The 16,055-nt window shown below is 48.1% G+C and overlaps 9 protein-coding genes across 9 annotated transcripts; 4 read left to right on the top strand and 5 right to left on the bottom strand.

Moving 5' to 3' along the window:
- Positions 1-8: 8 nt before the first annotated feature.
- On the top strand, positions 9-1,313 carry GL50803_008917 (Mu adaptin; the record flags this gene model as incomplete). The annotated part of the gene is made up of 1 exon (XM_001708011.1): positions 9-1,313. One exon carries the CDS (start codon positions 9-11, stop codon positions 1,311-1,313), a length of 1,305 nt encoding a protein of 434 aa, XP_001708063.1.
- Positions 1,314-1,446: 133 nt separating this feature from the next.
- On the top strand, positions 1,447-4,566 carry GL50803_0016745 (Axoneme-associated protein GASP-180; the record flags this gene model as incomplete). The annotated part of the gene is made up of 1 exon (XM_001708009.1): positions 1,447-4,566. One exon carries the CDS (start codon positions 1,447-1,449, stop codon positions 4,564-4,566), a length of 3,120 nt encoding a protein of 1,039 aa, XP_001708061.1.
- Positions 4,567-4,607: 41 nt separating this feature from the next.
- Positions 4,608-5,345, bottom strand: GL50803_008920 (Zinc finger domain; the record flags this gene model as incomplete). The annotated part of the gene is made up of 1 exon (XM_001708008.1): positions 4,608-5,345. One exon carries the CDS (start codon positions 5,343-5,345, stop codon positions 4,608-4,610), a length of 738 nt encoding a protein of 245 aa, XP_001708060.1.
- Positions 5,346-5,354: 9 nt separating this feature from the next.
- Positions 5,355-7,433, bottom strand: GL50803_008921 (Histone-lysine N-methyltransferase MLL1; the record flags this gene model as incomplete). Its single annotated transcript, XM_001708006.1, has 1 exon — positions 5,355-7,433. One exon carries the CDS (start codon positions 7,431-7,433, stop codon positions 5,355-5,357), a length of 2,079 nt encoding a protein of 692 aa, XP_001708058.1.
- A 27-nt stretch (positions 7,434-7,460) lies between these two features.
- On the bottom strand, positions 7,461-8,525 carry GL50803_008922 (uncharacterized protein; the record flags this gene model as incomplete). Its single annotated transcript, XM_001708005.1, has 1 exon — positions 7,461-8,525. One exon carries the CDS (start codon positions 8,523-8,525, stop codon positions 7,461-7,463), a length of 1,065 nt encoding a protein of 354 aa, XP_001708057.1.
- Positions 8,526-9,660: 1,135 nt separating this feature from the next.
- GL50803_0033663 (uncharacterized protein) lies at positions 9,661-12,777 on the top strand (the record flags this gene model as incomplete). The annotated part of the gene is made up of 1 exon (XM_038046064.1): positions 9,661-12,777. One exon carries the CDS (start codon positions 9,661-9,663, stop codon positions 12,775-12,777), a length of 3,117 nt encoding a protein of 1,038 aa, XP_037902239.1.
- Positions 12,778-12,784: 7 nt separating this feature from the next.
- Positions 12,785-14,380, bottom strand: GL50803_0013479 (Kinase, NEK; the record flags this gene model as incomplete). The annotated part of the gene is made up of 1 exon (XM_001708003.1): positions 12,785-14,380. The coding sequence occupies one exon, from the start codon at positions 14,378-14,380 to the stop codon at positions 12,785-12,787; it is 1,596 nt and encodes a 531-aa protein (XP_001708055.1).
- Positions 14,381-14,541: 161 nt separating this feature from the next.
- On the top strand, positions 14,542-15,081 carry GL50803_0013478 (ADP-ribosylation factor like protein 2a; the record flags this gene model as incomplete). The annotated part of the gene is made up of 1 exon (XM_001708002.1): positions 14,542-15,081. One exon carries the CDS (start codon positions 14,542-14,544, stop codon positions 15,079-15,081), a length of 540 nt encoding a protein of 179 aa, XP_001708054.1.
- An 8-nt stretch (positions 15,082-15,089) lies between these two features.
- GL50803_003883 (Hypothetical protein with antisense transcription) lies at positions 15,090-15,614 on the bottom strand (the record flags this gene model as incomplete). Its single annotated transcript, XM_001708001.1, has 1 exon — positions 15,090-15,614. One exon carries the CDS (start codon positions 15,612-15,614, stop codon positions 15,090-15,092), a length of 525 nt encoding a protein of 174 aa, XP_001708053.1.
- Between the last annotated feature and the right edge of the window lie 441 nt (positions 15,615-16,055).

The raw sequence follows: 16,055 nt of genomic DNA on the forward strand, positions 1-16,055 counted from the left end.
AAATTAAAATGATCAAGGCGGTCATTCTTTTGGATGATGTAGGTGAGCTTATCTTGCAGCGCGTTTTTATGGGTTCGTTCGACAAGACAGCCCTGGACCTTCTTCGTACCCACGTCTTAGGAGGGTCAATTTCACAGCCTATCCTTAGAATTCCGCCCCACATATACGCATACAAGAGGTGCGATGCACTCCACTTTTTCTGCACAATATCTGCCAAAACAGACACTATGTCCGCCATTACTTTCCTCGACCGTTTTTATAAGGCAATGGGGGCTTTCCTCAAGGAAAAGGAGCTGGCCGGAAATCTGAGGAAGTTTATTCCCCTTATCCATGAGCTTCTCGACGAAATGATCGACAATGGCGATGTGCAGACGACCGATCCTGAGGTTCTCAAGCTCTTCATCCAGACCAGACAGAAAATCAATAAAGCGGAGGAGAGCAATCAGCAGATCACTGTCCAGGCAACCGGTGCTCTCTCCCACCGCCGCCAGGGAATTATTTACAAGCGCAACGAGATCTTCATCGACGTCGTTGAGTCTGTCAATGCCATGTTTAACAATGTTGGTCAGTCCCTCCATGCGGACGTCTCTGGAAAAATCATCATCAAGAACAGCCTCACAGGAATGCCGGACTGCTCTTTTGGGTTCAACGATCGTGTTGTCGGTGCTGGCGCTAACGGGCCGCGAACAGAGGTTGCACAGCAGGTCGCGGGTGTTAGCCAGGCGGGGGTCGTGATGGATGATCTATCCTTCCACCACTGTGTCCGCCTTGGGAACTTTGCTGTTGACAGGTCGATAGCCTTCGTTCCACCCGATGGTGAGTTCCAGCTTATGGCATTCCGCGTCACCGAAGAGGTCAAGGAGCCATTTTCAATCAAGCCTATCGTCACCGTCCACGGGAGAAATCGCATGGAGATAGTCCTCAACTTGAGGTGTGGCATACCATCAAACAATGTCGCGGAGCACGTTATCGTCAGCGTGCCTATGCCCTCGAACGTCTCAGACGTCACCGCCATCGAATCACTCGGGAAGTGCAGGCTGCGAAAGGATGGCCAGGCAGCCGAGTGGCGTATCAAGTCGATCACAGGAGGCACCACTGCTACCCTTTCGATGGAGGTCCAGTGCGTAAGCTCCTCGTCCATAGACCTTCGTGAGTGGAGGAGACCTCCTCTTGCTATGAACTTTGATATTCCCATGTATACGGCATCTGGCATAGAGGTGCGCTACATAAGGATTATAGCCCAGGAAGGGTATGAGACTGAGAAGTGGCTGACTTACAAGACAAGCGCGGGGACTTATCAGATTAGGTGGTAACTGCACGAAGTTCTTTGCGCGGCCTGTAAACCCAATCTTTAATCCACTGCTACAGTGCACATTTTCTCTCTTTTGCGCCCATTTTTCTAAAAATGTGGTTCAAAAGTTTTGCCAAGAAATTAATTGCGCAGATATGAGCATTAGGACCCTGGAGGACTGGTTTGGGGCTATCGAACGCGGAGATCTGCGTCGTGTCCAGGACCACCTGGACGTCTTCGGTGATAGTGTCGATAGGGACGGAGAAACAGGCCTTATGAAGGCCGTGAGAAGCAACAACGTGGACATCGCTAGACTCCTTATTTCAAAATGCGCTGGCCAGACGAATGAGAATGGACTGACCGCGCTGATGATAGCGGCCCTGGAGAATAAGGGCGAGATGTGCAGCCGTCTCGTTATGGACGAGAACGACATCACCACAAAGGAGCAGCAGACGGCGCTTATGCTCGCTGCTGGAGCCGGTGCCACAGATGCCGTTCAGGCTCTTTTGCCCTACCAGAAGGGTAGGCGCGACGCTCGAGGCAGGACCGCCTTGATGTATGCTGCAGAGGCGGGGCATCTGGTGATCGCAGAAGCTCTTCTGCCCCGGGAGAAAGCCATGATCTCGCACGATGAGAAGACAGCGCTTATTCTTGCTGCAGAGAATTGCCACACTGAGGTGGTTGGGCTGCTCACCCAGCACGAGTCGTCGCTGCTTCCTGACGCCACTAGACAGGTTTTCCTCAATTATTCCGAATCTGAGCACGTCAATCTCGATGTCAATATGCAGCTCATAGACGTCATGCGTAGCTCATCTAACTCTTTAGTCCCTCCAAAGACTGCCCTTGAGACAGAGCTGGAGGCTAGAATTAGGCAGCTCGAGATGCGCCTTGTGACGCTCCATGATCAGTCTTCTGTGGTGCTTGGTGAGAATCTGGGGCTGCACAAGACCATCGGCTCTTTACAAGAGAACATAACCACATTTAAGCTACAGATTGACGGTTTACTTGCCGAAACGGCCGATAAGAGTGCTATCATACAGAACTTGGAGCGTCGATTGCAGGAGATACGCAACTCTCCCAACGGACCTGCTGCAGCTGCAGCGATGTTGGATGCTGCTTCTAGCCTGTCTAACCTTCGGTCTGGTAAAGATGACGCAGAGAGGTACGATCGGATTCTCGCGGACAAGGATGCCGAGATTTCTCGCCTTCAAGATCTTCTGAATGAGGCTGCTCGTGCGCTTCCGCCGCTGAGTCCTTATGTTGACAACGGGCTTAATGCGGACCTTGAGCAACTCCGGGCCCAGTTATCGGACTATATAGCAGATAACGCACAGAAAGACAAAACAATCCAGCAGCTTCGCAGGGAGCTCCAGGAAGCACAACAGAACGCGCAGGTTGTTAACTTGGATGACGCGAAAGGTGACGTGGCTAGGCTCCTTGCTGAACGCAGTGCACTGAAGAAGCGCATCGAAGATTTAGAGGGGATTAACTCGTCACTTCAGCGCCAGTTGGACTTCAACACTGAAAAGCTCCACGAGAAGGATGCTGAGATCAATGAGCTTGATACGCGCTGCCGTGAATACGCCGGAGAAATCCAGTCTCTTTCCAAGCAGCTTGTAGACGCCGAAGAGCGTGCAGCCGAGGAGATTGCTGCTCTGCATGATAAGCTCATTAGCAAGGATGCCGAAATATCGAACCTCTCTGATGAACTTCAGGCTGCGCGAGCCATTGCTGAGGCCAAGCTTGCTGCCGCGGAGGGCATGGTGGAGCAGCTTCAGAAGAGAGTGCATGATCTTGAGAATGATCTCATAGCTCTTCAGGTGGGAGGAAGCAACACTAGGGCAAGCCCAGAACAGGATGAAGATGCAAAGCGCAAACTCCAAGCCGAGATCGACAGACTCAAAGAGTTGGCTGATCTCCGCGAAGAAGAGGCTGCTGGACTTCGTAAGGAGGTGGGTGATCTTACGGATGAGTGCGAGAAGCTGCGCAATGCGTTTCTCAATGCCCCCACAACGCGCACCGTTATCGATGAAGCATCGAGCACTGATGCCAAGGTAGCCCACTTGCTTGAGCAGCTTGATGATGCTAGTGCGCGCATCAGGGACCTTGAGAACGCGCATGCCGGAAAGGATGAGGTTATCAAGACTCTGCGTAAGCAACTGGTTGGAAAGGCTACTGACCCAGAGATGGCTAACCAGCTCCTTAGGAAGGAAGAAGAGCTAGGAGACTTCAAGGCAAGACTTGCTGATGCAATAAGGGAAATCTCAGACCTGCGCAGCAGCGCTCGTGACGCTGAGGATCTTCAGCAGGCGCTCGACAAAGCAACAACTGATTACGCAAAACTTATGGAGGACTTCGATGAACGCGAGCAAGAGATCAAGCGTCTCCGTGACGAATTGCGTGATGCAGAAGATGCAGACGAACTTAAGAACCAGATCCTTTGTCGGGACGCCGAGATCACAGACCTCAAGAATGACCTTGCTGAGAAGGAGGACACCATCACAAGCCTTCAGAACCAGCTCAGCGTACAGCCCACCACGAGCACCATCGTTGAGGAGGGTGGAAGCGATATGGAAGATGCGGCAACAATCAAGGAGCTTCAGAGCGAGAACCAGTTCCTTCGCGAGGCTCTAGAGTCAGAAAGGCAGACGAATTCTGAAAAAGATAAAGAAATCCAAGGAATGGACACAGAGCTCGCCAGGCTCAGGCTCCGCCTCGATGAGAGCCTCCCCGCTCTCGACACCTTGCGCAGTGAGGTGGAGCTTCTCAAGTCCACCATGGAGGACAAGGACAGGGAAATTGTCGATCTCAAGAATACCCTCGATGAGCGCGCGACAGATGTTCCAATCGAGACTGTTGATGCTCTCAACGCCATGCTGGAGGACATTAATCAAGAGCTTGCCGTCTCGAAGCAGGAAGTCGAGCGCCTCAAGGACCAGCTTGACGACAAAGAGAAGAACATGGCTGACATGCGTCTCAAGGAGCGTCAAAAGGAGGCCGAGCTGGACGAACTCTCGAACATGATTCAGGCCAGTATGGTTGGGCCGGACAAGGCTGCGGAAATGACTGCCTTGCAGGATGAAATCCGTAGCCTTCACAACAAGCTTGCAGCCAATGAGTCAGAGATAGAGCAGACAAAGGACGATTTACTAAAGAAGCAAGAGGAGATGGAAAGACAGGCAGCTGCCATATCGTACTACCAACAATTGGTGGAAGACCTACGTGCTGGAATAGCCACATTAGACGACAACCTAGCGTCTATTCAGCCACAATAAACAAGCAGGATTGCGGCTCGAATCCAGTAAATTTTCTTGCATTATGCAACGTCAGAAATGTAGTCTGCGAAGATATCACTAGGCGGCTCCTCGGGTTTGGGGTTATCTGGTACCAGTGATGTCTGCAGAGACCGTGCGGCCTGCTGAGCTGGCTGGGGCTGCTGAGAAGGCTGTGCTTCCACCACAGCCTGGGGTAGCATGTGCAGCTTACAACAATGATTCTGCTGAGATGCTGGGGGAGGCTTGAAAGGAGGAGGCTGGATGGGCTGTATTCCTTCGTGCCGCTTCTCGTAATGTGAGACAAGAAAGTGATAATCTGCAAAGACCTTTCCACACACGTGGCAGCGGAAAAGCATATTGACCGTTTCCGGATTAACAGAAGCCAGCCGGAGCATCATCGCGTCTGTCTGCCGCTTGGCGCGCTCTATGCGCAATTGCTTCCGGAGAGCGTCCCGCTCCGCAAGTAGCGCCTGTATGTCTGGCGACGGGGGTGGATTAGCTCTAGCCAAATCTATTTCATGCATCAGGACATCCTGCATGTGGAGAAGATACTGGGCAAGATACTGTTGCACAGAAGCCAGTCTTACAACATCCTCAGGTACGCCTCCCTGGCGGAAAGGGGTCTCTATGTCGCCAAATGCTAGAGAACTCGCGACAGTTCCGAAAACTCTAAAGTCGTTTCTGGCAAGCGCATTTTCCAAATTTAACCCGTACAGCTCCTTCCAGTCAAAGGGTACGTAAGGCTTGCTATACTGGAATGGTGGTTGATGCGGGTGCATTTTTTAAGATCAATTCATATAAAGTCTACATCGCGTCGAGCCGCATTGGCAAAAAAGCTTGTTATCTGCAGACTCCTTGCTCAGATAGTAATTCTGGGTGACTTCTGCTCCTTCTCCAAGATTGGACAGCATAGAGATAGCAATCCCTTGTGATTGTGAAATCAGACTAACCGGCTCTAGGGCGTTGTTAGATGCGGAGAACCTTGCATGGACAGATTCCGCTGTGGGAGCGCAGCTATGGTTGAGAAATCTAGCAAAGTTTCCTTTGAGCGTGGCGTCAATGACATAGTTATTCTTGATGCTGAACATGTAAACGGACTTCAGACCTGACTCCGCATAGAGGCGCTCTCGAATATCCGCAACAAGGGAGCTAATAACGTCACCGCAATACTCCGTAATCAATTCTTTCCTCTGAGCCGGCTCAGCAAGAAACAGGCCAAATCCATGGATTGATGATCTATAATAAAATAGCTCTCTGGTCCTCTGAGGGTAGGGCCTAAACACGGAAGAGAGAACAGGATCTGTCTTGAGACACCGCATGTAACAGGGTGGGAGCCGGATATCAGAAATGTAGTGATACATTTGGTCATCCGATACACTTTGACGCCCCCTTAACCGGTGCATTCTATGCTTCATTAACGCAGCCTTTGGGTTAGAGTTTTGTTTAGTGGAAGAAAGGGCGCGTTTATGAATCGCTTGGACAAGAGCATCTATATTTCTCTTCTTTATAAGCTGTCTGTAGTGGGGGAAACCGGTCTGGAGTTGCTTTGTTGGTACGCAATGGTATGCCTTTTCTTTTTCTGGGGAAGCGTAAATCCTATGGATACGTGTCTGCATTATGTAAAAGTTTAAATAGCTCAGCTGCGTCAATCGATGTCTTTTTTGCTGTTGTGAAATCAGATTGGCATATCTCTCCTCCTTGAGTATACAAGCATCTATTCCATCTTCTACTTTAAATGTTTGAAATAGGCTATCTAGTAGAGCACTTAGGCGACACGCCTCTGCAAGATGATTAAGTAGGTTCGGTGACAAGAAAGACCCCGAAGTACCTCGATCGTTTATATTTACGTCGACGCTTCCCAGGGTATCTGCAGATTGATTTGACATAACCATATAGGTTGACGATTCGCTTGGTGGCACGGAATGGCTGGAATTAGGTGATGTATGGAGAGATACGGCCAGCTCAGAAACTATCCGCCTGCAGCACTCATAAAAGCTAGGGTCCTGCATTTTATCTGCCCATGACGAGAGAGGATAGAACTGCAGGGAATCCATAATAAACAGGGTTGCCTTGATGAGTAGAAAGTGCGAAGATCTCTGACGGTATCCCTTCAATGTGTCTAGCTGGCCAATAAGCGACTGTAGGAATTTATCAGGTGGTGGGTCCTCGACAACCATGATGAGGACCTCGCGCAGAATAGTGTAGAGGCGAGGCACCGCCGGCATTCTAACATGCATCAATAGATGCTCTCCTTCGGGGAGAGAAATGGTGTATAGTAGCACTGCCTTTGCCGCTTCTTCATGCATGGAAAACGCTATGCTTCTCACTTTGTTGAAGACAACAACTCGCTCTTGCATGGCCTCCATTTTTGAAAGGTTAAACGAAGATCTGAATGAATGCATGGGAAGGGTACAGTTGGTTATAGTATCACCATCCCCCTGAGCCGCTTCCGAAAGGCCAATCTGGTCTGTTCCAGGAGCATATGGCTCATACTGAAGCCACCCAAGATGAAGTTCCCGCCGAAGATGCTGACTAGACCGTGGATTTGCCGCTAGCTGCTCTCGCTCAGCGGTAGTTAACACTCTGTGGATGACTGGGAGCTCGCCCAGAAGCTTGCTTGGAGAATTGGAAATGCCCTCTTCGCGGCTCCAGGTGACCGTGGGAAGAGGCGGAAAGTTGAACACAGGCAGCAGACTGCACTCATCAACGCTCTGTGCGGCTGGAAAGGACCCTGGAAGAGTGCTAAGATCCTTTCCCACGAGAGAAGACGGAAAGTCTCGTGACTGCTCATGAAGCATAGCGATCTTAGCTCGCTCCTCCCTCTGTAACCTTACTGGATTTGAGCGTAATCGGTAGTCAGCTGACATGGGTCCCTGAGTTGAAAGACTTTTTAGTTAAGGAGCGAATGCCTTCTTATCAGAGCCAACCAATGCCGCCTCGCATGCATTCCGTAAGAGCGTGGAATTGTACCGAGTACTGTTGAGGCGATAAGACTTGTGAATGCTAAACGTGGCAGTCGTGTTTTTCATCCGCTTATGGGACAACCGGGACTTTTCTAATTGAACGTTCGTTCTTGTTGCATCCACGATAACGCCTTTGCTTAGTAGAATCTCTAAAGTGGTCATGATGCTTGCCTCAGGAATGTCTATGTCAACTCCCATCGCTACTTTGTAGCCGCGCCGAATTTCTAACAGACTTATCGTGCCATTAGATTCTCTGCAGTGATCTAGGATAACACTAAGAACCTTGGCCTCCATCTCAGAGAGTTCCAAGGCCATTCCATGGGACTTATATCGTTGTAAAGCCTGGTTGAGAGCTTCGTGCACATCCTTCAGCCCCACTTTGGTCGCTGTGCCAGCTAAAACACGCAGATTCTGAACTGTACGGACCAGTATGCGAATGTCCCCGTGTCTGTGCTTCACAATCTGAGATGCTAGAAATGTAAGTGTAGCCTTGTCTGCAACCAGCTCAGCATCAAGAAACAGTGCCTGAGAAATAGCAATAAGTTCATTGATAGATGGAGCAGGAAATGAGTGAATGTGTGGCTTGATGCTACTGCCGAAGAAAACAGATATACGAGATTGCAGCTCTACTGTAAAGTCATTTATAAGCCCAAGGACCGGGTTCGATAGGGCTAGAACCTTCAAAGGCGAGAGGCTATCAACAGTACGCTGATCCGTAAACGCGAAAAGAGAGTCAAGCTCGTCAATAACGTAGACCGTTTGTGGTCGCGGCTGTAACGTGAGGACTTCAGTACGGGCTGCATAGCAATTTAAAAGGCAAAACTCTATGCCCTCCTGCTTCACTCGTGGCTGAAGGTAGGACCTGATAGAGTACGTTTTCCCTATTCCAGGAAGCCCTGAAAGGATGTGGATGGCGCCACCACCTGCCTTGGCTGTTTCTATTAAGCTTTTTGTCAGCAGAGACATGACAGCGCATCTTTCTGCGTCTAACTGCATTTCTACAGAGTGTTAAAACTATAGTTACGAACTCAGATAGAAATTCTGAATTTATTAGAGAGATGTGATTTATTTCTCCTCTGACTCCCGCTATGCCTCACTTCTCTTTTAACTAGAACTATGGTAATCATTATACGTACGTCAGGAGAGTGTTTTGTCAGGTGGAGGTACTAAGCAGAGACCGGATCATCACTAGATTGTTCAGGTAAAACACCCGGCTGAGCCGTCCCCCAAGGTGGTCTCTCATTGGTTTCTGGTCCACCGCTAGGCTCTGGTAGAGAAGAGGACCTGGCGATTCCCTCTTTGGGTACCACCAGCTCACTGCCCATATTATAGAGATTAGCCCTATCATTCACCAACGCCCCAGAGTCAGCAAGCAGCCACCAATAGAGCTTCTTGATGACGCGTTTACTATCTAAGCCACACCTTCATGTGACACACGGACCACCAGCCGAGGACCCCGACAACGACGTCCTCCATTATCCCAGCATGCCTTGTGACCTGGCTTGTGTGACCTTCGGCTTGTCCCTGTCACTGAACGCACCCTTGGAGCCAGACGAGCGAGGACCAGTGGTCGACCGCAGCAGAGGATAAGGCCCAGTTCCTGTTAGAGTAGAGGTCATGGAGAGGTAGCTGAGGGCGCCTGTGGCTGGGATCAGATGGATTGGGCTTTCAGTGTAGACCAACACGCATCGTTGTTCCCTGAGGAAGACAGACATTATCCCTGAGCATAAGAAGAACTTTCAAGCAGACAGTGAAGCCTGACAATTCACAGAACTGGATCATCTACGTTCACTTTCAGATCAACTGTGCTCAGCCCCTTGTTGCTACACTTTGGCGTCTTTCGGGGAGGGATGATTATGCACTGAAGAGACAGTACTTTAGATAACGTTTCTTGTGAGTAAGCATGGGAGTAATTGTACGTAGCCTATGATGACTTTTAGCAAGAGTGTATCGCTACGGTGGAACCGTGCCAAGAGTTCCCTGAGCACACCTAAGTCATATGTCCAGTCGTATTGTGCTACGAATAAGTAGCTATAGCTAGGTATCCAGCGGATAAGCTATCAGTAAACCCTGCCTCTCTGTGGAGAATAAGTGTTGCTTACTTTCTAAAAAAGGGTTTAAGCATTTTCTTATGTCCGAGTTCTCCATTAATCCGCATAGCCTAACATACTTGGAGGATGGGCAGTTTCTTTCTGGCTTCCAGACGGCAGTTACTCGCTCGGAGCAGTTCCTTTATGTAAAGCCTCTTTCTAACCGAGTCAAGGAACACGCTGGAACACTAAAGAACTTGTCCGCCAGCCAAGCAAGCGTTGTTGAGATTAGATCAGTTGCAAGGCACCTTCGTGCTGAGCTTCAAGACTTTAAAACTAACGTCTCCGCAACATCACAAGTTGCAGAGAAGGAAGGTGAGGGCTTTATTTCGCAGGCTAATGAGGTGGCAAATACCATCACCCACTTAGAACGGGTACAAGCCGTCAGAGCATACCTTCTGGATGTCAACAAGTGTGTTTCTACGCTTTTGCGCATAAAGGACGCCATTAATGAGTGCAAGACGTTCCGCACAGAATTTGATAAGCTTATGCTGGTGGTCGACGGCCTTGACCCAACGAATCAAAACGACGTCGGGGCCTTTACATACAATGCTAGGTTGCTCGTAGCTCCCTGTAAGCAGGTCAAGGACATCGTGGCAGATTTGTTTTCGTTTGAGCGAGAGGTATTGCCTTCGGTAAAGCGTCTCTCCATTCATAAAGATTTTCACTGCCAGGTGAGGTTTCTTAAGGGCGATATCTTCCAGGGAATTCTTCTAAGTTCCCTCAATTCTTGGCTGTCAGAGCTGCGTAAAGGCTCATCTCTCCTTGGATGCCGATTGATGATCTTAGCCGATCAATCCATTATAGACACAAATGACTCCTTTAGCAAGGCACTCCAGGAGTTCCACGCTGATCGAACCACTGGATCTGCAAAGAATGCCGGTGCCATCTACGATGTGAGCAGCGATACAGCCGTCAAGTCAGAGGATCAGTCAGCGGCTACTACCTCATTATTGGAAAAGCTCACTGCTCTCGGGCGCAATGTTCGCAGCGAGTGCTATTTTGACTACGTCAATGAAATACTAGCAGTTTCTGAACTCTTGGGTTTCAAGGAAGAAGCGATTACCCATATTATCTCAGTAAGGCAAAAGCAGGAGCCTATAGTAGAAGCCTTTGACTACCTTCAATACATGGAATCTTTAAATAGTAAGAAGATATATGAGAGGGTTTACGCCTACATCGGGTACTTCTTCTACAACGCTTTACTCGCCTCCATAGTGCCCTCTCTTTCTCAAATAATGAATGAGCTGACTATTTCTAGATTTACCGTGCTATTGCGCCGCCTATGTGACGAGTATTGCAATGCACCTGACGCGGCCTTTATACTTGAGTTCCATCGCATTATCCTTTGCATACGATTCCTGGAAAACTTTCCAAAAGCCGATGACATTGTTTCCTACTTCATGGACGTCTGTTTGAAAGTACACTGTGAAACCCAGGCCACTAAACACCGCTTATCCATCATCTCTGTTATTCAGGGGCTTCACATTAACACTGATAAATCAGATACTGCAAGGATATTGACCTTAAGAGAGGGTTTTGTGGACACATTGCTCCTCTCCCTAAAGGGCCAAACCAAGGAGACACTAAATGATACTACAATTAAGCTGCAGCGATACATTTATTACGAGACTTTACAAAAGGCAGTTGATCTTTCGATCATTATCCTTGAATTTATCTTCGGTTCGCTGCTTTTCTTCTATCCTTCATGCAAGATCTTGCAGCAATACAAAGCCAATTATGACAAAATGCTCTCCCTTATAACATTCGTATGTTGTGGGGACCCTGCTCCCTCAGCCCTTGCAGCACTGAGATGTGTACAAGAACAGGTTAGTGTCACGACTTTGCTAGACAGGGTCTTCTCCTTCCTCCTGGTCAACGTACATCCGCAGCTCATAGAGGCACTTTCGGACGTCTCTCAGAATAATATATTGGACATTCTGCAGAATCTTTATCTATTCAAAGGCTTCGACATTTCATTGAGACTGGTGTCAAAGGTACTTTTTGCCCTTTTTGGTTCGCGGGAGCTGTGCAGGCCGTTTGATGATATCATCGACCCGCTATATGCAAGCATGTTCAGCTCATTGAGCTACGTGCTTCCAGATCCAATTGTCAAGTCTCTCCGGTTCTTTGCAGCCACTAATCAGCCAATTGACTTCTGCACTAGTGATTCTGTGGCTGCTCCAAAAATCTTCCCAGGTACCCTTTCGATTTCACTGATAAATAAGTATAACTCCCCAGTTCCAACAGATACCTCACTTCCGTTTAAGCTTTATCTGGAGCGCTTTTTGAACTACTTTATCGCAGCGCTCAGATTTCTGCCTACAGAGTTGGTTAATCAGATAATTAGGATTTCCAACGTTCTACTGGTGGATTCGTTTTTGCAAACAGTTTCCAAGTCGACTGCTCTCCGTATCCCAGCATCTGGAGGACTCCGAGCCTTCTGCGAGGATCTGAAGACACTGCAGGAAATCTCGGTTACAACCGGAATTTACTACGAGCTCAGTTGTAGCAATACGCATGAGAGTCTTGTGAGTCTATATAACCTAGAGGAAAATGAAAGCATGAGACCTCCTAAGCAAAAGATGTTCGTTGCGCTGGCTACTACAATAGCAAAGGAAACACCGGGATATGGTGGATTCAAGATCCAGAGCGAGAGTGAGACTGTTGCAGATAAAATTAACGTAACAATAGCGGACCTGAGTACGTTTTTACATTTAATCGAGTTCAATGATAGAGCAATCTCATTACTATCCACATTTCAATTGGACAATCAACAGCACTTGCAGTCTCTGCGAAATAAATGCTATGACATTATGAATGACGAGGCAATAGATATAAGTAGGCTATCTGATAGGGAGGGGCGTCTTGTTAAAATGCTTTCTCTATCCAACGATGAATTTAGAAAGGTTCAGGCGGAATTTTTAGATTACATTGCAAATGCTTGCAGCACCGTGACAATATCGGAAAAATCTTCCAGAACTTCAACCATTATTGCCAAGTCCCCGGAAAGTGTACTTTCTCCATCAGCAGAAATGTCTAAAGGCCGCGGGCTGGAACCCGGACAGCTGAATGCTAAAATAAAAACACAGTTTCTATCCATTTTTGCTCCTAAGCGTACAGGAAAAAAGTATCCAAAAGAATCTGTCAGCTCTTGATTGCATACTAGGATGGTGAACTACATTTAGTACACTGCTTTATTACTGATCCCTTTCTACCACCTATAGCGCATACGTAAGTGGACTTACTCAAGCGTTGAAGAGAGTTTGATGAAGAATCAGTCAGGTTGGTGTCTCTTTGCCTTGTTACATGATCTAGTAGCTTCTGATATACAAGAAGCTTTTGTTCCTCCAATGCCTTCTTTTTGTTTAGTTTACCCACGCTCTGAAGGGCAAGAATACCGAATTTCTCTGCCTCATACTCTATGAGAATCCTGGTACATCTCAGACTACATACTGCAGCCGCGAAGACTAATGCAGACCAGCCCGGGTACTTCTTGTTATCCAGTGTGGTAAACATGTTTGCCTCCTTGCTAGCTAGTAAACGACATGTGTCTTGGCTATCGTTATATGCAGCAGACATGAGGGCTGTGAAACCGCGTCCAAAGTCGCTCAACTGATTTGTACAAAGGCCAGCCTCCGTCTGCAAAAGCATCGCAGTTGTTGCGATTTGCTTGCAACCCGCAGCGTACATTAGTGCAGTCCAACCCTTAGAGGTCTGAATCCCGCCTTCTATGGGGCGTAATAGGCGACACACGTCAATGGATCCGTGCGCCGCTCCTAGCATAAGTGCTGTGCAATCTGAAAAGTGCCATCCGCGCAGAACGAATTTCTCTGCAGTGAAAAATGACTCCCGTTTCAAGAGCATTTTAGCCACAGCTGCACGATTGAGAATAGCAGCAATCATAAGAGCGGTGAGCCCGTCGTTGTTTGAGAGACCTGCCTGACCTATGTGTAACCGTGCAGAAGTAGAATCGTCCTCTCTGACTGCCTTCATCAATAATGTGCTTCCATCATCTAACCGAACAACCCCTTGTCTCTGCTCTGCTCTCTGCACAAAACCCATTCTAGTCATCTTGTCTAGAAGCTGCTCTGAGCTTGGTCTGTCACGTTGAGTTTTACAGCACGACCAATTTAATAGTTCAAGCAGCTCAAGGCTTAGTCTGAAAAATCCACTAGATGTATCTAGTGGTGATGAAATAGATGGGTCGGTCAAGTGTGGATCTGATTTTTTCCACCCCCATGGAACAATAAGCTCGCGGACAATATTCCCTGCAGAATAAATGCTGGATTTTTCTGTGAAGAATCGCGAAGTACGTGTCTCGGGAGCTAAGTACCATGTCAGATCAGAAGATCGTTCAGCAGCATCCTCGCTATCATACGAGGACCTAAGCAGGAACCGACGAACCTCAGGCTCCTGGCTACATATCAATATTCTAACTAGATCTATCTTTAATATCCCTCCATCGGTAAAGTAAACGCTTTTTGGATCAATGATCAGGGGACGACGCTTCATTGGACCGTCGAGATGTCTATGTATGTATTGGATAGCTATTACCAGCTGCACAAATGTATCCTCTATAAAGTTAGTTGACGGCCGGCCTAATGTTAAACAGAATTCAGCGTTTAAAGACCACAAAGACCCAGCGCCACACAGTTCTGAAAGTATCAGTAGTCGCTTGTTCCTCTTGTCAAGCATGTGATCAAATATACGCCTAACGTTCCGGTGATGGATCCGAGCCATTGTTGCAACTCCAGCCATGAACAAGCTACATTGGGACTCTGACAGATTTAGAAGCGAGATCTGTTGTAGTGAGTAAAGGCTTGCGTCTGTGTTCCTCCTCACGCATGTAATACCTTCTTGGAAAGGCCGGAGGATAGTGAAATTCTGTAGCACAGACGTTTCGCAATTAAAAATTGCCTATGGGGTTATTTGACCTCATCAGGAGACACCGGAAGGGTAAGAAAGAGATCCGAGTGCTGATTCTCGGACTAGATAACTCTGGCAAGACCACCATTTTACGTAAGCTTTGTGAAGAAGACACGTCTGTCATAATGCCTACCCAAGGATTCAACGCAAAAACAATCAAGGGGCCCAAGGGTGTTAGTCTAAACTGCTGGGATGTGGGCGGGCAAAAGGCGATTCGAACGTACTGGCAAAACTACTACGCTGGCACTACCTGTCTTATTTGGGTCGTAGACGCAGCAGACGTCAAGAGAATGGACGAAGTAGCACTTGAAGTATCGCTTGCCTTGGAGGATTGCAGACTTGCTGGTGTCCCCATTCTAGTTTTCGCAAATAAGCAAGACCTAGCGACAGCCCTGAAGCCAAGCGATCTTTGTGACAAAATTGGACTATGGGCTCTGCGAGATCGCGTTTGGCATATCCAAGGCTGCAGTGCTTTAACTGGCGAAGGCCTTGAAGAAGGGATCCTATGGATGGTCAGTAAGACTGACAAGTAGAGCAAAAATTATTGCTCGTAAAGGTCTTTATTTATGTTCTGTGCGTAGTTCTTTCTCTTAGCAATGAGAAGTTTAGAGGGTAGGATAGACTCTATGTCAATGTCTTCTATAGCAACTTTCGTAGAGGGAAAGCTCTCCAGCATCATGGTGGTAAGTAAATCTGTCGTTTCTAGTGCTTTCTGGACTTCTTTTCGAAGACACTCTTGGATTTCTGGGATGTTAGCGTCCATATATGCAGTAATTATTTTCCCAAGTTCAGAGAGGGTGCGTTTCTTCGTTGGAAGAAGCGTTGCTATGTGAATATGTGGCTGCAGAATAGTGAGTTCATAAACGTCTGGGCGCTTCTTATAGTGCCTTATCGATAGCCTAAAAGGACAGCCTGCCCAGTTTGCACAGTGATAATCATCTTTCCAAAACTCCGTTCTGTGACGTCGTCCACGAGAGAGCACCAGTTTAGAGTTCGTTCTAAGCTGATGCGACAGAAGAGTAGAGGAAAGATCTGAAGCTGACACTGTAAATGAAACCCCGTTCATTTTCTTTCTTGATATCTTAAGTTGCTTGGAAGAGTAGATCCCTGTCTTGAATATCTGAGTCTTGTAACTTATACACTAGACCCGTATGTTAGCATTTATTATCTTTGTGCGGGGATGGTATCGAAAGTTCTTAGAACCTCTCTATGGTGCGCACGGCGATGACCGCTGTACATGGAGTCAGTAGATTCCACCAGAGGCACTTGTAGACTTCACACCTGCAGGAATCGGAGACTCGGACAGTCTGTCTCCTCTGTGCTCTGCGGGTTCTCCGGTGTCTTGCAACGCTGCTATCCTGAAAGGTGTCTGGAAGGAGAATCTTCTTGAGCAGCAGGAGCACCATGGGGCCACCACTCACAGGCGACAAGCGGCTGCAGTCGGCCCTTCCCTGCGTGTCCCTCGTACGGGCCGCTCCTTATTGCATAACAACGTGTCATGCCAATG

This window comes from Giardia intestinalis, chromosome 5 (assembly GCF_000002435.2).
Source record: "Giardia intestinalis strain WB C6 chromosome 5, whole genome shotgun sequence".
NCBI classification, from domain to species: Eukaryota; Fornicata; order Diplomonadida; family Hexamitidae; genus Giardia; species Giardia duodenalis.